Raw genomic sequence first — 12613 nt, 5'->3', positions numbered from 1 at the left:
CGAGTACAAATACCAAACTACCACAACTTTTGTAATTTTTCTTTGTTCATGATTTTACTAGCAATTTCCATAACCTATGAACATCTGAACAATTATTTCAATTAATTCATTTATATATTAAGCTTGTTATTACTCCAATTAACTAAGATCTAAGAAAATCATGCGTAAAGCAAATGTCATTTTTATCTATTTATTTTTGTGTCTGACATTCTGAATATTCACTTTCTTTTTTTTTTTTAATGTTTGTTTATTTTTGACAGAGAGAGAGCGAGCGAGCGAGCATGAATGGGGGAGGGGCAGAGAGAGAGAGAGAGGGAGACACAGAATCAGAAGCAGGCTCCATGCTCTGAGCTGTCAGCACAGAGCCTGACGCGGAGCTCGAACTCACAGACCACAAGATCCTGACCTGGGCCGAAGTTGGACGCTCAACCAACTGAGCCACCCAGGTGCCCCTGAATATTCACTTTCAATTAAATAATGAAGCCACATTGTGATGACCTGAGAAGTTAGGAAGTTTCTCTGGTGCTTTAAAAGTGATCATATTCATTATCTATTAATTCTATTTCTGAGACTTTAGCCAAGGAAATGTTGCTAAAAATAGAGAAAATTGTTTATGTATAAAATTGTTCATTGCATAGTTGTTATTTACAACAGAAAACTGAAAATAAATATCCTATGATCTGAAATTAGTTCTAATCAACTATACATACTCAATAAAATGTAGCAATTAAAATTATACAGTTAACCCTTGAACAACACAGGTTTGAACTGCCGTTGGTCTACCTATATATGACTCTTTTCCAATAAATATATTGGGAAATTCTTTGAAGATTTGTGACAACTTGAAAAAACTCGCAAACCATATAGTCTAAATAAGCTAAAAAAATTAAGAAAAAGGATATTATTGTAACAATACAGTATATGACGTATATAACATACAAAATATGTGCTAATTGACTTTGTTATTGGTAAGGCTTCCGGTTAACAGTGGGCTATTAGCAGCTAAGTTTGGGGGGAGTTAAAAGTTGTATGTAGATTTTTGACTACATGGGGGGAGGGAGGTGGGTCAATTCAAGGGTCAACTGTATTTAAATCTTTAGTATCATGAGACATTACTTGTAATGTTGGATGTAAAAAAGCAAACAGAAAAGTAAATCCTAGTTCAATTCCAAACATGCTAAAAGAAAACTGTAAATATATGTATAAAAGAAAGACAAAGCAACAAAATGTTAACAATAGTTATTTCAGAGTGACGGGATTATGGGTAATTTAGTCTTCAACACTGAACATGTACATTTTATATACTTATAACCTTTATAACTGGGAAAAAGGGGGAGAGTTCAGTAGTTTTCAAAATCTGTACAAACCTAAGAGAACATCTATGTTTTAATACAAATTTTTAAAAAGGAGTCTATATAATCATACTGTGTGTATACACAGTACACACAGGGAGGGAAACACTTGTGTATATTAGAAGACGGGGAATACACCACAATGTCAGGTGATAGATATACTTAATATAGGTGATCTCTGAGTGACAGGATTTACATCATTTTTTCCCAGTCTTCTGTAGTTTTCAAATTTTCCGTTAAATGATCACATCGCCTAGATCTTTATTTCATATAGAGTAAGTGAATGGTTCCTATTTTCTTTCCAGGTCTTACATTCACAGACTACCATTTTTCTCCAGAGGAAAAAACAATTGAAAAATGACTAAAAGCTATATAAAAAACTCTAGAATATAAGATTTTCCTAAATTCATATAAAGTCCGATAAATGCTAATATTTGATTATTACATACTAGCAAATAAATTAACAATCGTATCTTTCATCCTCACTCTTTTCACACACTAATTCAAGGTAACTTTATAAAAAGGTTTTGTTTTGTTTTACAGTTTGGAAACTCAAAGTCTCACAATGATATAAACAGATTTAAAATATTCAAGTATTGGGGCACCTGGGTGGCTCAGTCAGTCAGTTAAGTGGCCAACTCTTGATTTCAGCTCAGGTCATGATCTCACGGTTTGTGAATTCGAGCCCTGCTTTGGGCTCTGCACTCACAGTGCAGAGCCTGCTTGGGATTCTCTTTCTCTCCCTCCCTCTGTTCCACCTCGGCATACGCTTTCTCTCTCTCTCAAAATAAATAAATAAATTGAAGAGAAAAATCTTAAAAAATAAATAAAAATAAAATATTCAAGTTTTTTTAATTCAACTATTTGTCTTAACAATTTCATCTTTTAGTTTACTATCCCACTAAATACTAAGTAGATATAGATTTGTTGACATAAAGGAATATTTATAAAAGACAAAAGCAGGTTAGAAAACAGTACACACAGTAGGATACCATTTTATCCAAAAATAGAGATACACATATATTTGCATAGGGAAATGTTTGGTGACATAAGCATTATAAGCTAGTTAATGTTTACCTCTGGGTGGTAATAGTTTCTGTGATTCTATTTCCTAAGTTTTCTATAAAATGTTTGTATATTTTAATTAAAAGAAAAAAATCACTACATGACATTTCAAATTTAGGAAATTAAAAAAAAACAACTGATTTTAGGTACCTCAAGTGATTTAAGTCTTTTTACTTACACATTCAGATAGCTAGTGCTGGAAAATACAAGTATATAATCGACCCTCATTTGGTTCTATAACCTTTCTCATGATTTTCCCTTTTGCTGCAATTAGTATTATTAGTGGAAGTTAGTACAGACTTCAGAAGTAGCACTTTTCCAGGCTTTTAATCAGTTTACTTAATTTAAAGATAATAAAGCAGAACCCTCAAATCCAAAGTTTTCATGAACCAGCTGGTTAGCAAAGACCAACAGAAAAACTAGATTTATTTTTATTTTTATTTTTTTACCTCAGTGTCATAGGTTGGATTGTAGTCATTATAACCAGAATAAAGATCATCTTCATCTGTCTCTGGGGCCAGGTGTACATTTTGCATCATTTGTACCTATGAAAAATTGGCAGTGTAAATATGTTCTTGGTATATAAAATAATCCTTAATTGAAATAAAGTAGAACTACTTAACAACCTTTCTGGTCAAGTTTATTGCCACATATTTTTATGACTTAATTTTTTCACGTCAAATTCTCAAAACTAGGTGTCAAAACACTAGTTCATTGCTCTCATTTTACATTTATTCCACACCTGTTGCATTGAAAGGCACTAGACACAGGTACGAGTTAGTTGCCCTGAGTGTCAAAGAGCTTAGCATCAAGTGCAGAATAGAGGATGTAAGAGTCAAGTGCAAAGCAAAGCAGAAGCCACCACACACTTACCAGAACGGCTCAATTTAAAAAAACAACAACGCAAAAGGTCGGCAATGATGTGGAGTAATCCAGAGTCCTACATTGTTGCTGGGGGGGTAATATAGTACAATTTTGGAAAAAAAGTCTGGCACTTTCATAAAATTAACATATATTTCTTACAAACCAGCAATTCCACTCCCAAGTATTTACCTGAGAAGTGAATACATAGGTCTACAGATATATTTATATAAGAATGTTCACAGGAGGTTTATTCATAATAGTCAAAAACTAGAAACAGACCAGATGCCCATCAACAGAATGGATAAGCATATTTATGCAACAAAGTATTATTCAGAAAAAAAAAATGCACCGATGACATACATAAAATGGAAGAATCTCAATTAAGTGAAAGAAGGCTCACAAAACTGAACCTTATATATTGTTTTGTTGATTTAAAGTTCTTGGGGCGCCTGGGTGGCTCAGTCAGTTAGGCGGCCGACTTCGGCTCAGGTCACGATCTCACACTCCGTGAGTTCGAGCCCCGCGTCGGGCTCTGGGCTGACAGCTCGGAGCCTGGAGCCTGTTTCAGATTCTGTGTCTCCCTCTCTCTGACCCTCCCCCATTCATGCTCTGTCTCTCTCTGTCTCAAAAATAAATAAACGTTAAAGTTCTAGAAGAGACTAAACTATTGTAGAAAACAATCAGAAAGGTGGTTGCTGTTTAGGCGTGGGAGACTAGAGATTGAATGAAAAAGGGCAGATTATAGAATTTTCTAGGGTAGGGCGCCTGGGGGTGGCTCAGTCAGTTAAGTGTCTGACTTTGGCTCAGGTCATGATCTCACGATTTGTGGGTTCGAGCCCCACATTGGCTGTGTGCTGACAGCTCAGAGCCTGGAGCCATTCTGTCTTTCTCTCTCTCTCTCTCTCTCTCTCTCTCTCTCTCTCTCTCTCATCTCTCTCTCTGCCCTTCCCCGGCTTGCTCTCTCACTTGCTCTCTCTCCCAAAAATAAACAAACATTAAATTTTTTTTTTTAATTTTCTAGGGTGATGAATATTCTATATCTTGACAATAGTTTGGGTCAGACTGGTAATCACACTTGTAAAAAGTCAACAAACGCATACTTACGATTTTTCCTTTCATTATATGTTTTTTCTTGAAAGAAAAAACTGTAAATATCAAACTATAATATGCATACATAAGTATTTAAGGGAAAGCTTAATATCTGTAATTCAGTTTGATATGCATAAAAATAACAGAGAATCTTAAGATTCTCTCTCCCTCTTCCTCTGCCCCACCTGTGCTCACGCACACACGTGTGTGCACTTTCTCGAAATAAATAAATAAAAATAACATGGATAAATGAAAGATATATGATAAAGCATGTACATGAAAATGTTAATGGTAGAATCTATGTAGCAGGTATGATGTTCACTGTAAAATTTTTTAAGCTTTACTGTACATTTGAAAATTTTCATAATAAAATACTGAGAAAAATGCAAGACAGAATAAAACAGATGTCAAAGTAAAACAGAAGTGGGAAATTTAATTACTGTATACATATACTGTAAATGCAGTGATTACTAGAGAATTTGGGAAGAATACTCAGACAAAGAATCATTCAAACTGAGTAATCTTTTAGGCAATTTAGGGGAGGGGTCAGGCTAGGTACCCAAGAAATGTAATATTGAATTACTTTACTTTGAAATACATATTTTTAGGGGCACTTGGGTGGCTCGGTTGGGCATCTGACTCTTGATTTCACGATCCCAGGGTCGGGGGATCAAGCCCCCGGTCAGGCTCCACGCTAGCATGGAGCCTGCTTAAGATTCTCTCTCTCTCTCTCTCTCTCTCTCTCTCTCTCTCTCTCTCTCTGTGTCCCTTTCCCCCACGTGCAGGCACACATGCTGTCTCTCTCTCTTAAATTAAAAAAACACACACAAAAAAGAAAAACTAAATATGTGCTTTTTTTAAGTTGGTACAATTTTAAGTGTGCCAATAAATTCCTACAAAAATTTCAGCTTAATCTTATTGCTCAGTATAAGGCCAAACATATATGGCTACTTGTAACCTTTTAAAAATTATTTTTATGTGGGGGTGCCTGGGTGGCTGTCAGTTAAGCGTCCAACTCTTGATTTTGGCTCAGGTCACAATGTCACGGTGAGTTCCAGCCCTGTGTAGGGCTCCGTTAAGACAACACGGAGCCTGCTTGGGATTCTCTCTGTCCCTCTCTCTTTGCTTCTCCCCTGTTCACGCACATGCGCATGAACTTTCTCTCAAACTTAAAAAAAATATTTTTATGTGAAATATAAAATTATCAATTTTGTATAATTCACATACTATAAAACTTACTTTAAGGTGTACGATTCAGTGTTTTTTTAGTATGCAACTACCACCACTATCTACTTCCAGAACATTTTCAACACCCCATTAAGAAATTTGGGACCCTTTTAGCAGCCACTCTCCATTCCTCCCTCCTCCCTCCCACTTAGCCTATGTCACTAATCTACTCTGTCTCTATGGATTTGCCAATTCTGGACATTTCATATGGAATCATCAATCAAATTTTTTTCATCAATCAAATGGAATCATCCAATATGTAGCCTTTTGACTGGTTTCTTTCACTTAGCATGTTTTCAAGGTTTATCTGTGTTGTAGCATGCATCAGTACTTCATACCTTTTTATGGCTGAATAATATTCCGTTGTATGCATATACAATATTTTATCTATTAGTTAATGGACAGCTGGATTGTTTCACTTTATATCTATTATAAATAATGCTGCTATGAACATGTGTGTACGTTTAGTGCAAACATAAATTTTCAATTCTATTGATATTGAGTGTATACCTAGGAATGGCATTGAGTCATATGGCAACTCTACGTTTAACTCTTGGAGGAGCTGCTAGACTTTTCCAAAGTGGCTGCACATTTCACACTCCGCCAGCAATGTATGAAGGTTTCGATTTCTCTATGTCCTAGCTAACACTTGCTAATGTCCCCATGGCCATTCTAATGAGTATGAAATGGTATCTCTATGGTTTTGATTTTCGTTTCCTTGATGACTAATGATGTTGAGCATCAGTTCATATGCTTATTGACAATTGTATACCTCTTTGGAGAAATGTCTTCTCAGATGCGTTGCCCATTTTTAAAAATTGGGTTGTCTTATCTATGTTATTAAAGCTATATATTCTGGATACTAGCCCTTATCAGATTTATGATTTGCAAATATTTTATCTTTCATTTTCTTGATACCACACTTTGAAGTGTCATTTGAATTTTGATGATGTATAATTTATCCATTTTCTCTTTGGTTGCTCGTGCTTTTAGTGTCTCATCTGAAAAAACCACTGCCTAACCCCAGGTTAAGAAGATTTACACTTGTTTTAACAATTTTATGGTTTAACTCCTACATTTAGCTCTTGAGTTAATTTTTCATTACTTTTTAAAGATGAAAATTCACTACTATGGGAGAAAAAATATCAGATAGAAACGTTTATTCCAAATACCATCAAAGGTATTAAAAGTCACTGGTATACAAATTCCCAGTCCTAAAATAAATAAGTCATAGGGATGTAAATTACAGCATACAGACCATAGTCATAATATTGTAGTAACTCTGGTGACAGACGGTAATTAGATTGCGGTGATCATTCTGCAATGCATGTAAATTTCAAATGAAAGTGTCACGGGGCGCCTGGGTGGTTCAAATGGCGGGAGGTCGGATTTCAGCCCAGGTCATGATCTTGCACAGTCTGTGATTTCGAGTCCCACATGGGGCTCTACGCTGACAGCTCAGAACCTGGAGCCTGCTTCAGATTCTGTGTCTGTCTGTCTGTCTCTCTCTCTCTCTCTCTCTCTGCCCCTCTCCCGCTTATGTGTGCTCTCTCTCCCTCTCCCTTTCTCTCAAAAATAAACATTAAAAAAATTTTTAATATAATATGTTGACTATACTTCAGTAAATAAAAGTTTTAAAAATAGGGGTGCGTAGGTGGCTCAGTTGGTTAAGTTTCCAACTCTTGATTTCCGCTCAAATCATTATCTCGGGGTTCAGCGCCGACAGTGACAGTGTGGATTCTTCCTCTCCCTCTCTCTCTGCCCCGCCCCCACTCTCTCTTTCAAAATAAATAAAGTTAAAAAAAAAAAAGAAAACAAACACACTTAAACATTTTTTTAAATAAAAGTCACTGGTATAAAATGTAGAAAATATTTTAACTAGATAATGCTAAACCAGTGGTTCTCCAACTTTAACATGCATGACAAACCTAGGGGCTTGTTAAAATACACATTGTTACTCCCCCACCAGCAGAGTTTGAGACTCCTTAAGTCCTGGGTGGGAGTCATCACCACGGCCTTTATCCCTGACGATGTGCATTTCCAGCAAGTTCCCAAGTGCTGCTGATGACGCTGGTCTGAGGACTACTACGCTAAAGAAGGGCTGATTATGAGCCCTATTTAGGTCAGTTCAGCTTACATGCATGTCATGAAAACAAGCAACTTTCAGAAGCAGATATCCCTCTTGCCGGGTTGCAACCACACTGGAATTGGTTTACATCTGAGACTTTTGCTGAACAGACCTCGAGTGAGCAAATTAATTCTGAAGATGTAGAAAGTGAGGCCAGGAAAGATGAAGTGAAGCACCCATAGGTGATAGCTGGGGGTGGCAGAACAAATACAACTTAGGGTTTTCAAAAGCAGTGTGCACACGTAACAAGCTATTCGTGTTGAAACAATCTGGGGATACACATTAAATGCCAGTAACACCCCCTTTTTTTTTTAATGTTGAAGTTATTTTTTTATGATGCTCTTCTATTGACTATGCCGGACAGTCTACATCCAAGATGCCTGCTGTAGTTCCGCAAAAGCTCACAACCAGAAAATTCACCCGGTAAAAGGAAAAGTGGAATTTTAGCTCTAGAAAGAATCTTGGAAAAACAATCCTTCAAATCTCTGGAATTCTGTTTCATCTTTGTGCGACTGAGTACAGGTTTACGCCTTCTGGTGTGTTATTATTTCACGAATTAAACCCTGCATGAGAAAATCTCAAAAGCTTTGCACAAGACACACACACACACACACACACACACACACACACACACACACACGAACGTTCGCGGTGTCATCAGCTATGAAACTCAACAGCTGGTGGCCAGATCTAATCTGGGTTCGAATCTCCCGGCTGCCGTGGGACTGCGGTTCTGGACAGCCATCCGGCGCGGGGCGGCACTGCCCCGCCCCGCTGAGGGGGGCAACACAAGCTCGCCCGCCACGGGAATCCACGTCCGCGAACCGACCGCCGCGTTTCTGCGGGGCCTGCAAAGGCCCGGACGGGCCGGGACTGGAGGAAGAGCCGGTGGGCGGGGCAGAGCCCCTCCGCAAACGAAGCCCCCCTCCCCGCGCCGCGCGCGACGACCCGCGCGGGGCCGACCTCGGGACTGCCGCCCGCCGCGGGCTCCGAGCCTCGCCGCCCGCGCCGGCCCCTGGCGCTCTTAGTCCCGAGGCCCTTCTCCTACCTCGCGGTGAGGGGGAGCGGGGCGGCCGCGAGTCTAGCGGGGACGACGCGGCTTTCTCGACAACCTACTAAGAGCCCGCGTAGGCCAGAGCGCGGCGCCAAGCCGTTGCCACGCGCGGAATCCAAGGAAGCGGCTCCCACAGTCCTCCGCGCCAGGGCGGGGGAGGAGGAGGAGGGGGCGGAACCGGAGAGGAGCGAGGAGGGGCGGGGGCGGAAGGGGGCGTGGCCGGCCGGGAGCCGGACGCGGGTAGAGAGGCGCGGGCAGCGGGCGTGGAAGGGGTAGGAGGGGGCCTCCGTTGCGCCGCCTCTGCTTGGAGTACTTGGGAGGAAAGAAATCTACAATCTGTAAAGCCTGATGAAATCAGCCGGAAGGATTTACCCAGGGATGAGACGAGGTTATTATAAAATATCTGCTGGAGCCACCACGCAGATCTTGTGAGCTCGGAAGCCAGCGTTCCGTGCCATCATGGGCTCCCTTTGGTCACCCTGTGAAGTGACTCAGATGAGTTGCCTGTCTTCGAGGCCTCGGCTCCTTCCTTTTCTCCTTCCTAATGTCCGCATTAGGTGTTCCCGCAGCATGCTGTGCACACCTTATCCAAGCTCTTAATGTACTCTTGTCTGATGAGTGCCTTAAAGGGTAAGAACTGAAACTCTGTGTCCCAACTACCCAGAACCAGGTTCGTAGTAAAATTTAATAAAGGCACAGTATGAATGAGAAATTCATATTTGTTTAATATGATTAGTTTTAAATTTTGAAGATTAATGGGGATCATGCAGGGGAAATGTAGACACTGTAATTAATGAATTTCAAACATTAAGTATACGTTGGGAGACGATTTTTTAATGATCGTCTCTGGACTACTGTGGCGGTTAATGTAATGAGTCAACTGGACTAGTCCGTAGTACCTAGTTTTTTTGTCAAACAGCAGTGGAGGTGTTGCAGTGAGGATTTTTTAAGATGTACTAGACTTTGGGTACAGCAGATTACCCTCCGAGATGCAGGTGGGCCTCACCTAATCCGTTGACAGACTCAAGAGAAGACTGAGGTCCCTGGAGGAGGACGGAATTCTGCCTCTGGAATGCCTTCAGACCCCAGCTGCCACATCATCTCTTCCCTAGGTCTGCAGCGTTTTGGCCTGCCCCGCAGATTTTAGACATGTCAGTCCCACAATTACAGAAGTCAATTCCTTAAAATAAGTCTTTATATATGCATTCTTTGGGTTCTCTTTCTGTGGAGCACTCTGACCAATAGAACTATTTCTTCAAGGATATTTGTAAAGGAAACCGCTTTGGAAGAATGAGATGACCGTCTCCCTCCAATGCCAAAGCCAGATTTGTTGCCGTCAAGTATATTGAAGATTTAATGTCGCCCTCTGAGGCAAAGCCTGGACACTTTGGCCTGAAGTCCATGATGAAAGACTGAAGTTTCCTAAGCTCAGGCTTCCTCAGCAGTGATACAAACCCATCGCATGTGCAGCACCCACCCGCCTGGACTACCATCACGAGACTTGGGAGGCGAGGAGAACTGAAGGGATACGAAGCTCAGGCTGCTTGCTGTGCTGTGAATAATCAAAGTCCTCTGTCTCTGATCCCAGTACTTTCTGCCAGCACTTAGGAAGCTGTGTTAGCTTGTTAGCCTGGAAAGAGGGTAAACTCTTACACAATTTTTCATCAAGCTGCAATGTTTAGCTTAAAGCATATGTTTATTATATATTTGTTGAATTAATTAGTGAACACTGTATAACCCTTTGCTCAAGTTGTTGTATATAAGACAATTTTTGTTATCTCTTTAGGTCTCCAGGCTATACATTTCTAGCCTTCCCCCCCCCCCCAACACACACAACCTATTGGAAACAAATTCAAATTCCTTTATATTTGGCTGCTCTTTAAGCATGATACAGTTACTTACCCAGAGAGTGGTCACTCATCTCATTCACTTTAAATATTGTAACGCAGCTACTACTTATTGCACGTACACCTATATTGCCAGACAAAATGTTAGGGTCACATAGCTTGTATATCGCAAAGCTCCAGAGGACAGAGATTTTGTCTTTTTTGTTGTAGACTATACCCTAGTGCCCAGGGAAGTGCCTGAAAGTAGTTGGCTGTCAATGATATTCATTGAATAAATTGCCAGGGCTTGTAATGAATCACATATAGAGGCAGGGGTGAATGAGAACAACAAGCATGAATCTTATGTTCGGCATAAGCAACAGGGGAAAAGCCAGTGCCACTTATTAATGTGGAGAACACTGGGGGAGAAGCAAATTTGGGAAAGGAAATTAACTTTGAACATGAACATGTTGAGTTTCAGATATCTGTAAAATGTGCAAATAGAGGTGTTTGAGTGGGCAAGTGTATATATAGGCATAAAGCTCAGAGAAGAGATTCCATCTGGAGGTATACATGTGGTATTCACAGCCTCCCAAAATTGATGGATTTGAAGCCTGGGAGTGGGTGAGGTTGTTACTGGGGAGGAGCATGTGGAGGGACAAGAAAAGAACTTGGACTTAGAAACTTACAATTTAACGGTTTTATAGAAAAGGATCCCCTAATGATTCTCGTTAGTGGCCTGACACATTGAAGCAAAACCAGGAAAATGAAAGCAAGAGAAGCTAAGAAAGAAACTGAGTCAAAAAGAAGGGATGGACAATGATGTTCCATGTTGATAAGAGATCAAGCAAGTTGTATCTGGCAGTATGAAGGTCACTGTTGACGTAGCAAGAGCCCTTTCACCAAATGGTGGCATAGAAGACTGGGCCAAATTTAATGGTAACTGGTGGTAAAGTAGTGACTGGTTATTGAAACTGAGGAAGCCTGACTGTGAATGGGAAGAGAGAGGTAAGGCAGTACTGGATGGCAAGGGGTTTGGGAGTCCAAGTGGAGTTTTTGTTGGTTTGTTTTTTAAAATGGAAGATACTTGGGGCACCTGGGTGGCTCAGTCAGTTGAGCGTCCAACTTCGGCTCAGGTCATGATCTCACGGCTCGTGAGTCCAAGCCCCGCGTCAGGCTCTGTGCTGACAGCTCAGAGCCTGGAGCCTGCTTCCGATTCTGTGTCTCCCTCTCTCTCTGCCCCTAACCCACTCGCATTCTGTCTCTGTCTCTCTCAAAAATAAATAAACATTTAAATAAATAAATAAATAAATAAATAAATAAATAAATAAATAAATAAAATGGAAGATACTAGAGCATGCCTGATTGCTAATGGAAATAATCCAGTAGAAAGAGTTTGAGGATGCAGGAGAGGTAGCTGAGACTAAGGGGACTGGGACTTTGGCAAAAAGGGGAGAAGGTATAGAGTGAGCAGAAAAGAGAACACACTAACTAGAGAAATACAGTAATACTGCTTAGGAAGTGTGTGTGCTCTGTCGACCTTGATGATCATGAATTGGTATTGATGCTCATCTACCCAGTTGTCTGGTACTCTCCCAGTCCCATTTTTTCCATTGGATTTTCATTAAGTACAGACATAGAAAAAGGCAATGGCAGGATTCATCCAGGGTTGGAATTCATTAGTCAGTTGCAAAGAAAGGGCAGAGGGAAAAACGAGTTATAATGGTAGACGTGAAATTGAATACGAATAATAAGGGAACCAAACTGAAGGGAACTAATGAATAAGAAAAAAGTTGAGCAGTCAGGTCAGAAGTGCTGATGGGGTTGGAGGAACAATTGCAACAGGTTGGAGAGTAGGCTTTCTGAGCAAGCCATTCTGGAAGTAGTGCAGTGTTGAGATGATAACGAGGCCCAGGATTCGATGATAGGTGCGATCTGGAGGAAGCCATCTGGGATTAGGAGTCCAGAGTTGAAGTCACTGGAATAAGGTATATATACTGAGCCAGTG

General features: G+C 40.3%; 1 protein-coding gene and 1 long non-coding RNA gene across 8 annotated transcripts in view; one reads left to right on the top strand and one right to left on the bottom strand.

Annotated features, from left to right (window-relative positions):
- IFT88 (intraflagellar transport 88) overlaps positions 1–8935 on the bottom strand; it is a 134310-nt gene extending 125375 nt beyond the window's left edge. For 4 of the 7 annotated variants that reach the window (XM_040447981.1, XM_040447982.1, XM_040447983.1 and 1 more), the window contains exons 1-2: positions 8774–8935; positions 2867–2962 (exon numbers count right to left, since the gene is read on the bottom strand). In XM_040447981.1, the coding sequence (XP_040303915.1) occupies positions 2867–2956 (90 nt within the window). In that variant the 5' untranslated portion in view covers positions 2957–2962; positions 8774–8935. The remainder of the gene's footprint in view (positions 1–2866; positions 2963–8773) is intronic. The other 3 variants (XM_040447985.1, XM_040447986.1, XM_040447987.1) reach the window with 1 other exon arrangement.
- On the top strand, positions 8936–10528 carry LOC121012716 (uncharacterized). Its single transcript, XR_005782248.1, has 2 exons — positions 8936–9409; positions 10040–10528. It is a non-coding gene; the product is annotated as an uncharacterized LOC121012716 (long non-coding RNA).
- The last annotated feature ends 2085 nt before the right edge of the window (positions 10529–12613 follow it).

The sequence above is a fragment of the Herpailurus yagouaroundi genome, unplaced genomic scaffold, assembly GCF_014898765.1.
Source record: "Herpailurus yagouaroundi ecotype Mexico unplaced genomic scaffold, PumYag 197, whole genome shotgun sequence".
Lineage (NCBI taxonomy): Eukaryota > Metazoa > Chordata > Mammalia > Carnivora > Felidae > Herpailurus > Herpailurus yagouaroundi.
This window is presented reverse-complemented; position numbering and strand designations above follow the sequence as displayed.